Below are 18,862 nucleotides of genomic sequence, written 5' to 3' on the forward strand. Positions count from 1 at the left end.
ATACCGTTTGGGGCAGCAGCCTATCTAGCCCAGCCTTACCACCACTGACATCTTTAATGAAAACAAAATAGGTCACGCCAAGCTAGAAACAGCAAATACAAGTATTTCAATCGGTATGATGTGGGAACTAAGGTGCCCAATGCCCCTGCAATATCAGTAGAGAGATGGTCTAAGAACAGTTTTAGTCAATCGGTTAACTATATAAAACAATAAACCGTCTCAAAAATATAATTCATTCCCACTTTCTAGTACTATTAAGGAAGGAAGGTTCCGTTGGCTAGACCACGTTTTATGGATCAGAGATGACAGGTTGCCAAAGATTTTGCTGTTTGGCCATCCACATGCGGCCAAACAAAAAGTAGAGGATTAATCCTGATTTAAGAACTTATCCTCTTAGAATCGTAATGCATGGAATCTCCAGATATTTACGTTTTTTCTCTAATTCCCTTATATTTCCCACAAAAACACAAGTTTCTGCGTTTATTTTTCAAATTTGATCACACTTGTCTGAATTAGCCTTCTCTTTGCGTGTACCGCTTGAGTCCCAGTTTCTTGAAAAGTGACAGTAACGTTGATCATGGTAGCTTTAACGTCTACTGGGGTTGAATGGGGGTTCACAGTCTTTGTCCCAACTCGAAATTTGTGCTCATACTAGTTAACTCAGGGGTGGGGAAGGGGTCCAGAATTCTCCTCTTGGAATTTTAAGACTAAGAATCTCAAAATGTATAAATAATTTCCCAAATTTCGTATATTGTATAAAATCGACCAGTTTTTGCGTTTCTTTATTATTTGAGAGAGCTTTCCAAAATATCAGTTTACCGTGTTTGCCAGATATCATTTTGTAAGAAGCCTTGTGGTTGTAAATTCACTTTTTTTGGGGGGGGGAATTTTTTCTTTTTTTTTTAGTAAAGATACAAAAAGGAATTTTTAGAAGCATAGTGGAGGTAATTTTGTCTTTTTCAGTTTTTTCAATGAAATAACCAAAAACGGATATTTCTCGTATTTTAGGGGAGTGGTGGGAAAATGCTTCCAAGCCCCCGATTTGGGATCCCTGTGTAGCCCCTCAGCTTTTTTCGAGGAACCTTTCCTCTCCAACATCAACGACCTATAATTCTGAAAGATATGTTACGGTCATTTGTGTAATTTGATTAGACATAAAAAATACCATACTTTCAAAATAAAGCGTCAAATTCAAACGAAAATTCAGTTACGACTCCTCTAATAATTTACCACAAATTTTGCATGGCAAAATCACTTATTTCCAAGAATAAAAATGAACATTTCAAATGACTAAATATATCGTATATCCTCTTATACACTCATCATCAAGGATATTATTTTTATCTGCTGGTAACAGCTAATAAATTAGAATACCACAATTCCAATCAGAATAAATCACAGAATTGAAGTATTTTTTCTCAAATATCATCTCTTGAATTCACCAAGTAAGCAAACGCTACCTATCCTTAAAAAATCCTAACACCCTTAATGTTTCATTAACACGTGAAATAAGTTCATCCTTATATTTCCACACATTAACATCCTCAGTTGTATTCTGCTTAAATTCAGTTTCACAGCTTTTCCTCAAACTGGTCACACAGTCTGCTCTGTAGTGCTGTAGATGAGCATCATCTGTTTCAACTGGGTATGATGTACACTGCCCCTCCAAGCACGATAACGGGAAATGATTGTGCAGTGTCAGCACCCGTTCTGGGTTGTGGAAGCACTTTACGTACTGGTTAGGCTTTGTGTAATTCACCGAGCGGTGAATGTGCTGCAGCATGTGCATATACTTGGGTATCTCTGGGTTCCAACCATGGTAAGAATGTTTTGCATCATCCCAGAAATAGACATTGCGGAAGTTGTAAGACGCCCTTGTGTAATTCCCTTTAATAAAAGCTTTTGTCAAAATAATCTCCATTAATTCGTTCCAGTTATTAGTCTGTAAAGGCATTATTATTTCATCAGTATCCAATAAGGCAATATGCTCGTAACTATATAGATTGCGGTATAAACAATCATTATATGGTATTAACTCATTTTGACGTTTATTGGTTATTTTGGTTTTTAAAAAATGATGCCGAAGACCTGGAAAATTCGGTAAATCCCCTGGCAGTGTTAATGGTGTAACCACAACTCTTCCCAAATTTTCATAATATTTTAGAGCTTTTGATATATTTGGATGCACTTCCAATTCGTATAAAAATATTTTTTCAGCGCCGAGAATACTCAATAACTCAATCCACTCAATAAGTCGCACAGATAAGTCGACATCAAGGAAATCTAATCCTTTCACACACACAGCAAATTTTCCCTTCTTCTCTGGTCTGTCATTGATGACGCGTAAATTTGTCCGCGCGGCATCACACGGCTTCTGCACAAGGGATACAGATACTGGCGGAATTCCTTTCAAAGGATCTGGTATCTTACACGTAATTAAATATGGTTGTAATACACCTTGTTTGTAATTTCCCCATTTCTTATTCCACATATATTTATATTCTAACACTTTTGTTACAACTGGGTCTTGACTAGCTTGGTACCACATTTGACAATAAGTAGGGACTGTTGGTTCAATACGGTCAATCAGACCAAGGACACGTATTGATGGGCCAATAGAGCTTAAAGGACGGTTATCATAATACGCTCCGTATAAGAAAAACGTTCCGTTGGACGTTATTAGTTCCTGCCAGTAAATGTTGTTGAATTTTATATCATAAATGCTGGGAAAGTGAGAACAAGAATGATTTTTAGAAAATACGTGGTACTTGAACCGTACGTAGAATTCGTACGGAAGGTTGTGAAGTTTGCGCTGTAGAAACGTAGCAGTTTCTAGTTCACTTAGGGCAGGAGAAGTATCTATATTTAGCACGTCCTCCTCATCGTCAGTATCAGTGAATTCTTTTTCCTCTGTTTTCGACGTTGTACCGGGAGGATCTGTTAGTTTTTCGAGAAGATAGCGTGAGTTAATGGAAGGCGCTGAATATTGATTCGGTGTTTTGTGAATTACCACTTGAAACACAACAAAGCAGAGACATGACCAAGCCACTATTACTGAACAGAAGCGTTGACAATTTCTACCCATCTTTGGAGCCTGAAAACAAAAAAAATAAATAGAAAAATACAAGTATAGACAAATACTATTATTTTATGCAGAAAAAGATAATTTAAAAAAAAAGCAACTATCTTAAACACTAAGAATTTTACAATATTTGTGACCTAGTAGAAAGGCCAAATCAAGGGAGTCGGGAGGGTTTAGACTATAATAAGAACAGAGGAAAGGGGTAAAATCTTTGAGGGCATTTCAGACACCCTCTGGAATACCAACCAGCCACAACAATGTTAAGTTTTTTATTATAACAAAAGATGGAAGAGGAAAATGCGTAGCTGTGTTGGCCTCAGGCGGCTTGGTGCTGCGGTTAGTTGTTAGTAGTAGCAGTAGTAATTGAAACTAGAAAGACCTTATATATGATTGGAGTCCCTCTTACCACATTTGGACACTACCCAAAATGGGATTTTTCCAATACCCTGTTTTTGTCTCACGAAGGATCATTTTACCTTGAAACTCCTTTCAAAACGCAAAGAACAGCCCACAGCCCCGTGTTCTTCCATGCATATCGCTTCAACAGGATTGTACCTTTTGTTTTGAGACAAAGTCCATATTTTTTTTAAATATCTAGGTTGAGGGAGATAATTTATCTGAAAAAAAGCAAAAACAATATCACAGACAGGATTACGACGCCAGTCAAAATTGTTAACAATGGGAAGTTAAAAACTAAATTTTGAAACTAATGTTCTGAAAGTAATTTAGATGAAGTAATTTCAAGTCAGTAACAAATGGTGAGACGCAATTTCTTTTGTATCCCACTTAAAGTTAATTCTGTGTTCATAGACCGTTACAATGACTATAATGCCTAGACTAGACAAAGAAATCTCTTCTTTTTCGGCTATGCGGTACTGCATAGTTGCATAACAACAGAATTGAGAGAGGTCAATCGATCGTTCAGTAGGAGGAGAGGGACCTATTGCCTCAAAAAGGAAATATTTCAAAACAAATTTCCAGCTTTTCGTGAAAATTCCTCGGTACTTGTTAATTATCCAGAACACTTGAAAAGTTTGTTTGTTAGATCTGAGCAAACCGGTCTTTGTCTCACATTCGGTTATAATTATCTTATTCCTTCGTGAAATGAACTATGATGAGGTATATTTTAGTTAAATATTTAATATATAGAGGTGGTTAGGTATTTAACATAATGCGTTCTGGACGGACTGCTTTTCATAATTCTTTGTTGTAGTATTTTGTTACTTAAGTATTATATTTTCATCATATTTTGGTATATTTCATTATGATTGACCTAACTTCACTTCGTGAGTGCATTCTGTGCAATTAGCAAGTACCTTCCCTCAGGTAAATACGGAAAGGGGAGTTACACCGTAGCCCCCCTTCATTTGGGCAAACATTTATGAAGTGAGCCTACAATATCAAATGTAGGGAAAATTTAAATGTGAAATAAATATCCCGTTGTTATGCTCACCTGCAGAAAGGTTTAAGGACCGGGAGGGCATGCCCCAGATAACAATATTGGGTCAATAAAAGCCCTCCGAAGAAATTCAGACATCATCACCAGCATAGCCGTTATGGAATGATCAGACCCCTGTCCCCAACAAGATTTTAAGCGTTGCCCCGCTTAAAATCTGTTTTTAAGCCTTTTTATTAATCTTCAGCTTAAAGAGTGCGAGATCAGTGGTGGTATATTCCCCCTGGGATAACCCTGAAAAAAGCTGTATAAAATGAAACTAAAGATATCCGTTATTGGATAAAATTACTAGAAATCTTCTAAGAGGGATTGCTCCCATCTAAGCTCCGACTCTTTGCAACAGAGGCTCTATAGCCTGTAAAAGGAGGGGTCTTGTAAGCTAATAGTCTGTAAACTAATAAACAGTAGATAAAGAAAATAAGAAATAGAAAAAAATGAGAAATAGAGAGGGAAATATTTTTGCCATTTATAAGAATTTAGTCTGATAGATATACCTGTTAGATAGACCTGTTAGATAGACCTGCTGCAATGGAACTTTTAACTAGTTTTAATTAACTTTTTAATCTAGTTTATTTTTCGTTGATAAAAGCTTCTTAATATGAATCCAAAATATTCAGACTTTTATCAGCATTCGCAAATGAACAGAAAATTCCCAACATTTGATTGACAGTCTGATTAAGTCATTATGATTCTGAGCTAGTTTCGTCATTAAAAAATTTGTCCCCGAATAAAATATCTCCAGAAAAACAAATTGCTTAACTTCTTTATATCAATAACATTAAATTAAGTTAAAGCATAGAAACATAATAAATTGCATTTTTCAAATTAACAAGTTATGTAAACAAATGAATTATAAAACTATATTATATGAATATAAAATTATATATATATATATATATATATATATATATATATATATATATATATATATATATATATATATATATATATAAATAAGTTGTCTGTGTGTGTGTGGGTCTGTCGGGTGACGTCATGTTTGTGTGTTGACTGACGTCATGTTTTCGACTGACGAAATTACAGACCGGGACATCGGGACACAAATGACGACCGGGACACCGGCACATAGGGAATATAAATGACGACCGGGACACTCAAAGAGAAAGCGACCGGGACACAGGGAGTATAAATGACGACCAGTAAAAAAAACTAAAATAAGGTAAAAACTACAAAAAAACTAAAAAGAAAAAAAAACTAAAAACTAATAAAAAAACTAAAAAAACTAAAAAAGAAAAAAAAATGAAAAATAAAGGAGAAAAACAAAACTAAAAAAAATAAAAAGAAAAAAAACTAAAAAGAAAAAAGAAAAAAAAAAGAAAAAAACTAAAAAAAAGTAAAAACCAAAAAAAAAACTAAAAAGACAAAAAGGGGAAAAATACACAAATTTATTTCATCATATACCATTTCAAAAACGAATGTATATACAGACCGGGACACCGGGATACAAATGACGACCGGACACAGGGAATATAAATGACGACCGGGACACAACTACAACGGGGACGCCGGGGGGCACAGGGGGATATATAAATGACGACAGGGACACAGGGAATGTTCGATTAGCAATCACCATCAACAAAGCTCAAGGGCAATCATTAGAATCATGAGGTATAACTAAAAAAAACTAAAAAAAGGTAAAAAACTAAAAACTAAAAAAAAGACCAATTCAAAAACGAATGTATATACAGACCGGGACATAAATGACGACCGGGACACCGGGACACAAAGAATATAAATGACGCCCGGGACCCTCAAAGAGAAATCACACACTGGGACACCGGGACACGAATGACGACCGGGACACAGGGAATATAAATGACGACCAGGACACAGGTCCCGGTCGTTGGGGTGGCGCGAAGCGCCACCCCAACAGCTAGTATATATATATATATATATATATATATATATATATATATATATATATATATATATATATATATATATATATATATATATATATTTTGCAAATAATGTAAATTATATATAAACCAAATTATATTGATAAATTGAACAAACTAATACTAAGTTTTGAACGCCTTAATGTCATTTCTCTTAATATAAATTAAGTGGCCACCAGATGGTCTACCAGATGTAATAAGAGCATGGGCTAGAAATCTTTTTAAAACTCATTTTAATAGAAAACTGAATCCGGCCCACATAAGCAAGTATTGATGTAAAAGAGGGCTGGTGTTTGGCTGAGCCATAGAAAGATGAATAAACTTGCTTTTTGTTTCCTCAAATAATCCAGGCTCAACATTTATGGGGGGAGGGTGATTTTTTCTTTCAGGGGGGGGGGGGGGGGGAATCCAAAAAATTTAAATTTTCCCCCCCACCAAGATATTGAAAAATTCACCTGGAGGACTTCTAACTAAAGTTAGAACGTTATATTATTATCCTTAGCTAAATCAATGTTTTTGTGTGTTCAAGGTCATGTGAAAGGATTTATAGGAAATCGGGTCTTCTTGGGAGGGTGTAAAGAGAGAAGTTTCGAATAGATTGAAATGGAGGATGAGCTTACGCAGCTGTATTGGCCTCAGGCGACTTGGTGCGACAGCGAGTCGTTAGTAGTACTAGTGTAAAAACCCAAAATGGGTCACATCTATTATTTTTATCCTTCTTCTTATTATTATTTTTTTCTCATTATTTGCTTTCGTATTATTATTTTTGGCCTCCTGAGGTCAATGTCTTATTTTTGTAGCAGGGAATTGTTTTGCAGATGGTCGGGTAAATAGATAATTCCCTAAATTGACAAAGAAAACCGTTAGTTTAAGAGTTTTTGAGCCTATGCTCGTATTATCCCAGCAAATATGTAGGCAACTGTAAGCATGGCTGCCACCAACATGGGACAAAAATCATTCCCTAATGTCCATAACCTAAAGAAACTTCAGCTAAATACTTTCTGTGTCTCATTTTCAAGCCAGGTATAGTTATAGAACACTAGGGAATTCTGTGTTCAAGATTATTAATTAAGCATATTACTATTGGAATTATCCAACTTAATCATGTATGCGGAAATAATTAATAAAAAAAGCTAAATACATTAAAACTTAGAAAAAAATTCTGTTCATGTATTTTCAACAGCAAGACTTGCCAGAAATGTAATATAGGGTTCATTTTACCAAACCTAGATTAGATACTTAGAAACCAAGGTATTAACGGTGGTCAAGTACGGTTCTATCGACCTTTCCAGAAGCCGAGGAAAATTTTTGAAAGGCACAATTTTAAAAATTTTAAAATTTTTAAAAGGCACAATTACAATCAAACTTAGTGCTAGCTAAATCTCAGCATTAATAAGATCTCAGTGTTAATGGGCCTTAAACATATTCCAAGGAAATCAACTGAGGATATTCTTAGGCACAGGTACCTTTTAAACCCATCAATAAATCTGTATGGAAAATGTGATCATGTTTTCTATGAATATTAGAAATAAATATAGATTTCTTAGAATAATAGTAGAATATTACAAATATTAGAAAGAATAATAGAAAGAAAGATTAAGATGGCTTGGAAAAGATCTACCCGTTCTTAGCCATCTGTCTAAGGCCAAATAAACAACATGTCGTCCCCAAATAGGTGGGAAGAGGTCAAATCAGGTCATACAGAAAGGGTATAAAGGAAATCGAAACTTTGATAAACTGGGGCGGAGGAGAAGCGTACACACTTGTGCTGACTGGATTCTCCTCTGAGTCGTCAGTAGTAGTGGCAGTATTAGCATCCGATTGGGTATACTTCTGCTCATTTCAATTCCAAAATTCAAACACTATCCACTTAAGGGGTCCCGAATAATTTTTCCAAAGAAACCTAGTCTTCAAAATCTTTGTCAATGAACGACAGCATTCAGGCCTTACCATTTCATTTTCAGGCTTTACCATACATTCATGCATGGAACTGCCTCCTATTTCTTAAAAGAAAGGAAATGATACATTTGATATCGGTTTATCAAAGGTTTTATACGGAAATACATACCGTAATTAAATATAATTAATACACATGATTAGCAGTTTATAAATGTCACGAGCAACAATAGCAAATGTTGTGATACTTATTACTTATTCTAATTAGTTTGATTGTGCAATATGTGGAAATAAAACTTCGATTGAGATCTGAAACCGGCATTTTTAAGATCGAAATAATTACTACTTTATTACTGTAGTTGTATAACTACTACCTTAAGTAAGAAGTATCAATATAAAAGAGGGTCCACAGAAGGGGGTAGGGGTAACAGCCTCCCTATAAAGATCAAAATGCATAAGAAATACGGATTACCATTTTCCAACTTTCAAAAAAATGTTGGTCTTTTCTGGAATTCCTGTAGAAAAATTGCGGCTTTATCTTTTTTAATAATTTCTGAGGAACCCTTATTAAGCTACATACAATATCCAATTAACATAAAACTGAAATAAATAAAATTGGAGTGCAAAATAGCTAATAGGCCCAAAAAGAAGGGCAGAAGTATCAGCTCTCCTCCCCATAAATAAAAATAAATGGGAAGCATAAAGTTTCGCAACTATCAACAAATAGAACGCTTTTCTGCTAAAGAACAGTTTTTAATCGTACTAGATAAATTTGTGGGCTTGTCCACTTTTGACAATCTCTGACGGTGCAGTTGTTAAGCAATATACTATATCAAAATGACATAAGATTAAATAGAATATCAAAAAATGACATTTTTTGAAAGTCTGAAAGTCATATCAGAAAATGACATTTTTTGAAAGTCTTGAAAGTCATATCAAAAAATGACATTTTTTGAAAGTCTGAAAGTCATATCAGAAAATGACGTTTTTCGAAAGTCACGATGTTACACGCCAGATGCATGGATAGTTGATACATATGGCAGCCCTACATTGCTTAATCAAAAAGACTATACCTTGATAATGAGAAGATTATTCTTTTCAACTACATAATTACGAGGGGTCACCAACTTTCAAGATCCTATACACCTTATGGTAACTACAGCATATAGTGGGAATGAGCCATACACTGCACATTTTTTAGAAGCATGTAACAGGTGGCACTATTTGGTAGAGTCTAACTAAGCGTGGCACAATGTATGCCACACCTAAAAAATAAGGGCCGATCTAAGGTGTAAAACAAGTGGCGAAAAGTGAAAAACTCCTCATAAAATTCTAAAGACCTTAATAGTCCTGAGCATAAGATCACTTTTAACTTTCCAGTTCAGTGTTTTAACATCTGTTAGGCATTTTTGTATATGAAAACAAATAGAGTAGTTAGAATTACGATCACTATGTCTTAAATGTGCTTAATTGTTTTTACTTTTCAAAGGTGAGATTTCACTTTTCGGCACTTATGACCTTTTCTCTTTTATTTATTTATCCCTTTTACTCTCTTTTATTTTTGGTATCTTTTATCACAATAGATTATTATATTACCGTAAAATTACCCTTTGTTTTACTCTCTAATTTTTTATAGCAGATAATTTAAGCCATACATGACGAATAATTGGGTATAAAATAGGCGAAAGGATGATAATATTTTTCAATTATGGTTTTAATAAAATTATTCAAATTACCGGGTTTGGTAAGGCAAGAATAGGCGAGACGAAAAGGACACGTGGTTAAGATTACAATCAACCTCAAAACAAGATGCAATTTTTTTATCGAATTCTTTACAACACATTCTAATCAACCAGTCCAGGCTAGGCAGGCACGCATGAACTTTGGGAACAACGTAAATTTTGGGGGGTTGGCCCCAAGCCTCTCCCTCGTGCGTTCCTGCTTTTAGGTCACACTAATCAAAACTAAAATAAAAGCAACGGGAAGAGAGATTATTTCCCTACTCTTTTATAGCAAAAAGTGTTTAAATTCATTAGTTACGTCCCCTGGATACAGCCTTGGGTAGAGGTTATTAAAAAATTTATCCTCTGTTTAAAATTTTAACCGATAGAAGCGTGGAATGGGCTTTGATCGGATGAAGAGATTTTTGATAGAGATCAGTAGATGGCTCTAAGCCTGAGAGTCACCTTTATCTACAAATTTTCTACCGAAAAAATAGTTCTGGTATCTTCTGTTTCGTCGGGATATGGGTTGGGAACTTAGTAGATCTCGCAAAAAATCGGTGGAGGTGAAAACTCTGCCAGAAGAAGAAAAATAATATTGATGAAGTATCAGGGCATTGGCTAGGAATTTGGCAGGGGAATAACGCTAGGGTCTCAATTAAATATCTTCCGTTATAATCCAGGGCAACCATAGAAAATTGTTCAAAGGGGAGGAACTTCGAAAAAAATTCATAGGTTAAGCTTTTAAAAAAAAGCTTTACACCCAGAGCAGTTCCTTTTTCTGTAAGATTTACTCCTCTTCATTGGCTAAAGCAAACCCGTCTACTTTGATCGTGACCATTGACCATATGTGCAGAGTAGAAGGGGCAAGGGGGTTAAAGCTGGAGACTAGTAACATACGGCTTGCTGTGAAAAGCTAGAGAGCACACCCCCTCCCGCGAAGAAACTTAGTATTCTTCTTTGAAACTTTCTGATCTTTTTAAAGAACACAGCTTTTATGCAACAGGGTCCCCCCCCCCCCCAAGAGAAGCAAAGTCCTATGTCTATGGTTTTGATTGTTAGAACCGTTACTGGTCTTTTTGAGCTATACTCGATAATACTGACAAAAGACAACAATATTAGCATTCATAGATAAAAAGGAAAGGGGGCATTTACTAGGACAAACTAAAACAACAACTTGAATTTCTTTAGACTTTTCCTTTCATTTTGCGCTGCGACTTCGCCTAACCTTCCGCATAAACTCGATTTTCTAACTTGGCCTTGCCGGATTTCTCATAAACTTGAAATTTCAGGTTTAGGCGACTCAAATGAGGTTGATAAGACAGAGATGATGTGAAAACTTGTTCCTCAAGCTGATGGAATTCGAAATGTTGACCACTTAAACGTACAGTAAAACACTTAACACGTGGCTTCAATAATGTCACGGATAAACATGATATGGTATTTTTTCAGGGACCACACTGCCTTTCTATGACGAAACAGATAAGAGTTCCAATAGGGATAGGTCCTTTTCTTAGACAGTGAAAAACATATACAGAAGTTCTGGATATTTCGAAGACATAGTGTGGTTCAATCCTGCTTTCTAAGGCTATAACGAAAGAAAGCTTGGGATGGTTAGGGCACGTTCTGCGGATGAAGGATGACAGATTGCCAAAGATTTTCCTGTTCGGCCAACCATCTAAGGCTAAACGGAAAGCAGGTCGTCCTGGTCTGGGGTGGGAAGATGTCATAAAGAAAAATTAAAAGGAAACGGAAACTTCTTGGGAGGGTGTAAAGATGGAGGCTCTGAATAGATTGGGATGGAGGAGGAGCCTACATAGCTCTGTTGGCCTCAGGCGGCTTGGTGCTGTGGTGAGTTGTTAGTAGTAGTAGCCAGTCAGCAGAGAAACTAAAGTATTATAATTAACACAAACTATATTTATTTTTATTTATTTATTAATACCAGATACGGTAAGCTTTCAAGCTTGTCGCAGAAAAAAACTTCTTGGTCACAGGAAGCTACTGGTCCATTGGCTTAGAGGATTCATTGAAAACGGGCTAATTCTTTTTTCAAGACCAGAGCAGGTTGACGTAGAAATAATTACTAGCGATTAATACCTGAAGGGTTACACTTTTTCAAAAAATCCTTCCCATCAGTTGACGCACAAATTGCGTGGTGGAAGAATGCAGCACATGACGTTGAGTGTGCAATGCGTGGTGCGATGTGTAGGATGCCCAAAGAAATGAGGTATAGCGTGGTGGAAGCGCAACACGCGTGGCAGAACAAACAGTGCCCAAAAAGTATACTAGATGGTGGAGAGTTGGGAAACCCTCATTGATATCTTATGCTTCTTCATAATCAGAAAAACAGCAAAAAGGAAAGAAACACTTCTTGGCCGAAACACTACATATATGGGCGATATTAAGGAAATAAAAAAAAGTGAAAATGTGGTATTTGAGAAGTAGGCTAGTATATGGTGACAAAGATGGATCCAGAGCAATTTTTTTTTTTGGGGGGGGGGCAGTGTGATGGGTGGCAATAATTGCCCAAATTGAAAAGTTTATTTTTAAAATGGGTAGAAAAAAGACGAACGAAGGCACCAGAAAATCTTGGTGGCACCCCCCTCCCCCCTGCACGGAGACTCTTCTGACTACGTTCCACAGGCAAGATATGTGCTCACTCTTAATCAGATCCCAACCGGAATATGTATAGGAAGGGGATTTTCTGATCTACTCAAACTGCTCACTGAGATTTCTAGGTTGTCATTTTTTATACCTATCATTTCCCTTTTTTCGTCTTTTGTTTTGTTAACTGTAGTCTATGTTTCTTGCTGTTTCAGCGAATTTACCAAGGTTCTCCATGATAATTAAACCCACGTTCACTCGTGGCACGGATATATGACAAGTCTGAAGTTGATTCCAAATTGCATGACCGTAATAACTGTTCTTAGCTACATAAATTCACCCTTTGTGACACAAATTGTCGTAATAAAAACCTTCGCCACATCCTGCATTTTCTATGCATTTCAGTTCTAATTTACGTTTTTTCGATGAGTGATGATCTGGGCACATATTCTCTAAACCGCAGAATACTCAGGTGAATAACTTGAAGATTAATTTCCCAAGTTCGTTGTACTCGTAAAAATTTACCATCCGAATTATTATTTTTCTTTGTACTTTTATTTAAATTTTAATAGCTGCAAGCCAGCAGTCATCATGGCTCATGAAAAACAACTCGAAAAATTGGCATCTATTTAAATGATATCGTTGGCTTCAAAAAGGATACAATTAATTTTAGGGAGGGAGGCACTGATAAAATTTGGCTCCCCCATCGGAGGTATTTTATCCCCTCCAACCCGTCAGTTAGCGCGACTTCGATCTTTCTTGGGGAAAGGCATGCAACTCTAAAACCACCCCTGGTTGAATTATCCAAAAGCCAGGACCACACACAGGAAGAACCTTCGGTCCAGACTCCTCAGAAGCCAGGGACGTATACAAAGGGGAAACAGGGGCCTGGGCCACTATATTAAATTTTCTGTAACTTCCGGTTATTTCTTATTCAAATCATCAAACGAAACTTCATATTCGTATTATTTGTCCCCCCTCCCTCCGGAAACATTTTAGTTATTGCCCTTTCCCTGAAAGCCTACATTTTTTGTCTCCCTGAATTTTTGTCTCTCTGTCTCCCTGAAGCCTACATTTTTTAAACTATTCCAGCCTTTCTGGTATGTTTCGTAAAGTTTACCTTTTTTAGGTTTCTTCACCCCCTCCAAAAAAACCCTCACTACACACCAGAATACGCTTCAGTGTACGTGTCCATCAAAGATGATCGACTAGTAGTTAGAATATCCCTATTCAGTTGTCCTATTCCGTGTGAAACCAAATTTTCGAAATCTTCTGATATTTAGTATAATTTTCCCCGCTGTTTGGAATGACCTATAGCGTTGTCTGTACGAACCTTTGTTCTTTTTTTGTTTTTTTGTTCTTTTTTAGTTTTTTTAGTTTTTTAGCTTTTTTATTTTTTTTTATTAGTTTTTAGTTTTTTTTTTCTTTTTAGTTTTTTTTTGTAGTTTTTACCTTTTTTTAGTTTTTTTTTTTACTTATGTCCTGGTCGTCATTTATATTCCCTGTGTCCCGGTCGTCATTTGTGTCACGGTGCTTTGTTGATGGTGATTGCTAATCGAACATTCCTTGTGTCCCGGTCGCTTTCTCTTTGAGTGTCCCGGTCGTCATTTATATTCCCTACTAGCTGTTGGGGTGGCGCTTCGCGCCACCCCAACACCTAGTTGGTGGGGCGCTTCGCGCCCCCCAAGCCCCCCCCGCGCGCGTAAGTCGTTACGCGCCATATTAGTTACGCGCCATATATTTTCTTTTTAGTTTTTTTGTAGTTTTTACCTTTTTTAGTTTTTTTCTTCTTTTGTATTAATGCTAAAGCCAAGGTTCAAACCTGGAGCCTCTCGGACCTAGAACCTGAAACATAACGCTTTACCAACTCAGCTACTTCGGCTTGAATACATTCGTTTTGAGCAGCTTCCTCGGGTGTTGCCATTGTAGGTTCTTCAGTCATTTTACAATTAGAAATTTCTCTTTCAACGGTCTTCTTACAATTAAAAATTTGTCTTTGAACGATATTCTTAAATACCTGTGTCCTGGTCGTCATTTATATTCCCTGTGTCCCGGTCGTTATTTATATTCCCTCTGTCCCGGTCGTCATTTGTGTCCCGGTCTGTAATTTCTCTTTGAGTGTTTTTTCTTTTTAGTATTTTTTAGTTTTTTACATTTTTTCTTTTTTCAGTTTTCTTTTACTTCTTTATTTTTCAGCTTCACTATGAAATACATATCGCCGAACCTTTGTTTTTTTAACTAAAATCTGGTAGGCATTGATGACCTTATCCAAGTCAAAATCCCAAACCCAATCATCATCGCTATCATTTCAGTTTTGATATGTTTTGACTCTCGCTGTCCAGGTGGATCTTCATCTAACTGCGCGGTTTTGCGTTCTTTAGCCTCAAGCCTGTTTCCTTGCTGTTCTTTTGATTCCTCGGCACGCTTTCTTTTCTGACTTTCTCTATCAGCAGCAAGTTTTTTGGCATAGACTCTTTGAGCATCTTCATCGGCTTTTGCCATTGTAAGTTCATCAGCCATTTTAAACTTATACATTAATAGATTTCTACGTGAACATATATGTCTTAAATATCTTTAATGACGTCACCGTCATAGCAAAAATGACGACAACTAACTTAATGACGTCAGTCGACACAGAAACATGACGTCACCTGATCCACAGACAGACAACTTATTTTTATATAGATAGATAGATAGATATAAGATGTCCCGGTGTCCGGTCGTCATTTGTGTCCCGATGTCCCGGTCTGTAATTTCGTCAGTAGACAAACATGACGTCAGTAGACACACAAACATGACGTCACTCGACACACAGTGTTCAGTTATATCTTTAGCAGTTCAACATGCGACCCATATAGGGCTAATTTGTGCGAATTAGGCACTTTTTTTAGGTGGCTGCGCATTGAATTCTTTAAATCAGCGTATTTTCGTCTCTATGGCTGAGTTATGTGGTGTCAGACATCTGGCAATACTGGTATGTGCACAAAGGTCTGATCGTCTTCTTATTAGTGATCCGAATAATTTTTAAACAGGGAAAGAGGTACTATAGCTTAAAATATATTTTGGCTAAAGTTTTCAAATTTTAATAGGGTGGTCCCCTGATAAAACTAAGGGGAAGTCATTCCATCCCCAAGAAGTCGTTACCAGGTATAACATGCGTAGGAAGTGTTTCATCTGTCAAATTTTAGAATAGCAATTATCAGGTTTTCTTCAGCGACCCATGCAAAGGTATTAGTGGGGGATTAAGGAAACACCAACCATCGTGAAAATTGGGGTAGACTAACATTTAAAAGAAGAGGAGATGATAGTAAGGGGACAAGCCCTTTTTATTCTTCCGTCGTAGGAAGATTTCTTAAACATTATTTTACGTATTCAAACCGGACACGATTCAATCCTCTTTGGTTTTTTCAATTAACAAGTTTTTTTTGTCATATTTTTCCGACAAAATTTTACTGACAAGTTTTTTTGTCAGTATTCGTTTCTGTCGTTAATTCAATGATTTCTTTCGGAAGGTTATAGTATTTTATTTTTTTAACGGGTCTTAAAATTGTCATTTACGCTGGGCTAGATTTCGTTTTTTACAAGGTTTTCCTAAAAGGGTCAACCCTTTAGGTTAGGGGGCAATCCATACATCAAATATTTTATAAATATGACGCATAAAAAGACTCTTGTGCCTCCAAATCGTTATTCTGGAGTCAAAATACCCTAAAATGACGGCAACAATGATTTGAGTAGATAAAATTTGAGCCAAGCATATAATATCAAGTCATAGCATAATATACCCCCCTCCCCTCACAACTCTCATTATTAATGTTTTGGCCATTCTAGTTATTTACCTAAAACGCTAATGATTCAATGCGTAAACGTGGGAGTTCTTTTACGCGTGTCATTTCTGGTCAGTTTAATTTCAAAACTTATTTGAGTACTTGTTTTATACGGTAAAACTATCGGATATCACATACCTCATTAACTAGGCTACTACTTCAGCTACTAACAGGTCACTGTACACAGCAAGCTACCTGAGGTCAATATATTCGGTCACACACCTCCTCCATGCTAATCTGTTGGGGCTTCCTCTTTACCCCTTTCCATGAAATCTCAATTTCCTTCGTATAGCCATCATAGCCTTGCTTTCATTATAGCCCAAGGAAGTTGAGTCGAACCACTTTATTATACAGTTTATTGTTTGAAATACGGTCTTTCAAACGATGACCTAAACCATCACCGACAAAACCTCCAGAGAAAATTTAACAGATATCTTTCTCATTAAATAAAATCTTTTTTCATTTTCTAGGGGACTTGAATGGAAAGTCAAACCAATTAAAAGACAATTTGTGATTTTTACTCCTTTTTTTTATAAGATAGGCTATGGCTACACATCGGTCCAACTAAAGGAGGAAGGACCAGTGGCTTTTTCCTAGGGATGGGGAGGTCAAATCCTGAAAATGATTATTTTTGGCCATAATATTTGAATTCTTCTAACGCAGATTGAATTGCCTCCTGAAGTGTGGGGGTATTCTTACAGAGAGAATTCGTCAATATCCCTTCACTGTGTGTCCCTATTTTTATAAAGTCCACTTCTAGCCAGTTTTGGCAGGGGACAGGGATTCCCCTGCCTCCTGCCCCAGATCCTCCTGGTCCGCTGAATTGCTATTTTTTTCATCTATCTGCCTGTAAGTTTTGACAATTTTTTCTATATTTTGCCCGACTTTTGGTATTTAGAAAAAATAGTAGAGCAAAAAATTGATAGAAATTAGGGCTATTGAGGAGGTAATATGTTCAGAAAACATTTTTTACTTCATAATATGCAGAATAATTGGAGTTAACCCATTTTGAGTGTGATTCCACTATACTTTACCCCTAATCTCTCTTCTTAATGTGCAAACATATAGACCAAGTTATATACAGTATTCCCCATGCATTTTGCAATACGCCACTCTTGTTTCAACCCATGCATCCGTAAATTAAGTCAACGTTGACGAAATCAAAAAACACATAGGAAATATATAATTTGGCTATATATCTGAACATTAGGGGAGTTGAAGGTAAAGTATATTGGAATTGTAGTCAATATTTGTTAACTATAATTTTTCTGCATATTATGAAGTAAGAACATTCTAGACTTAGCCTATACCAAAATTTGCAATGTAGGCTATTTGTAAATTCTTCTAGACTCATACCAAATTCTAGACTTGTACGAATATTTGCTATGTATATAAATATATATTTTTCGCAGACCATGAAGGAGCAAATAATATCCACCTACCTCCCCAGCGGATTCCCTTGCTATTTTATTGTCTCAGCTAAAGAATTTTGAATTTGAGTTCAAAACAGCTGGTTCTTCTTAGCGGTATTTTTTTTTTCAGATAAGCCGCCGAACAACTTTTCAAACACCTTCGGCGGTGTGGGATTACACGAGCGCCGTGTGATTAAAGGAATTACAGGAGTCAATAAAAGAAAGTCGTGATAAGATTTGTCAAATTAGCTATTAAGAATTTTTTTTTGGCAAGAAAATTAAAAAAACAATCGTCTTGGTATTATTTAGGCGCCAAATGACTAATTAAGGGCTCGATAAAGTTCTCTGATCAAACAGTAAGACATGAAAATATAGCTCTATTCCGCTTCCTAGGGCGATAATGATAGAAATGATAATTTAACTCGGTACTTAAGTATTATACGAGAAACACTCGAGAATTTGGATCGCCAACATGAGGCATTACCCGCTTTTAACTGTGATAATACCAGACAATTAGCTTCGGCTCGCTGGGAAAATACATAGTAGCTATATTTTAGTTAAATGTTTAGTTGGTATTTTGGTTAGGTTACATATTTAATATAATGCGCTCTGGGCAACCCCCCTTTCATAATTCTTTCTCGTAGTTTTCACAATTTAACTAATAAATTATTATAGTTTCGTCATATTTTGTTTCGTTTCATTAGCATTAACAAACTTCACTTCTGGAGTGTTTCTCGTATAATACTTAAGTACCTTTAACTCACCTCGAGTTACAAATTGAAAGGAAGGATATATACCAAAAATTCCTTTTTTAAATTTTAATTAAAAATTTTCCCCTAGACTTCAAAAATACCTTTTTTGAATCTTTTTTTTTTCAATTGAAAAAAGATATCGCACCCTTTCCCACAGTTTCGTAATTTGGCCAGTCTTCTTGTGCTTTCACACACTACA

General features: G+C 36.2%; 1 protein-coding gene across 4 annotated transcripts in view; it reads right to left on the reverse strand.

Moving 5' to 3' along the window:
- Window positions 1-1,125: 1,125 nt before the first annotated feature.
- Window positions 1,126-18,862, reverse strand: part of LOC136037819 (uncharacterized) — a 34,380-nt gene continuing 16,643 nt past the window's right edge. For 3 of the 4 annotated variants that reach the window (XM_065720653.1, XM_065720655.1, XM_065720654.1), the window contains exon 2: window positions 1,126-3,094. In XM_065720653.1, coding sequence (XP_065576725.1) covers window positions 1,457-3,094 — 1,638 coding nt within the window. In that variant the 3' untranslated portion in view covers window positions 1,126-1,456. Of the gene's footprint in view, window positions 3,095-9,423; window positions 9,630-18,862 lie in introns of those variants that run through there. The other variant, XM_065720656.1, reaches the window with a different exon arrangement.

Source organism: Artemia franciscana, chromosome 17, assembly GCF_032884065.1.
Source record: "Artemia franciscana chromosome 17, ASM3288406v1, whole genome shotgun sequence".
NCBI lineage: Eukaryota > Metazoa > Arthropoda > Branchiopoda > Anostraca > Artemiidae > Artemia > Artemia franciscana.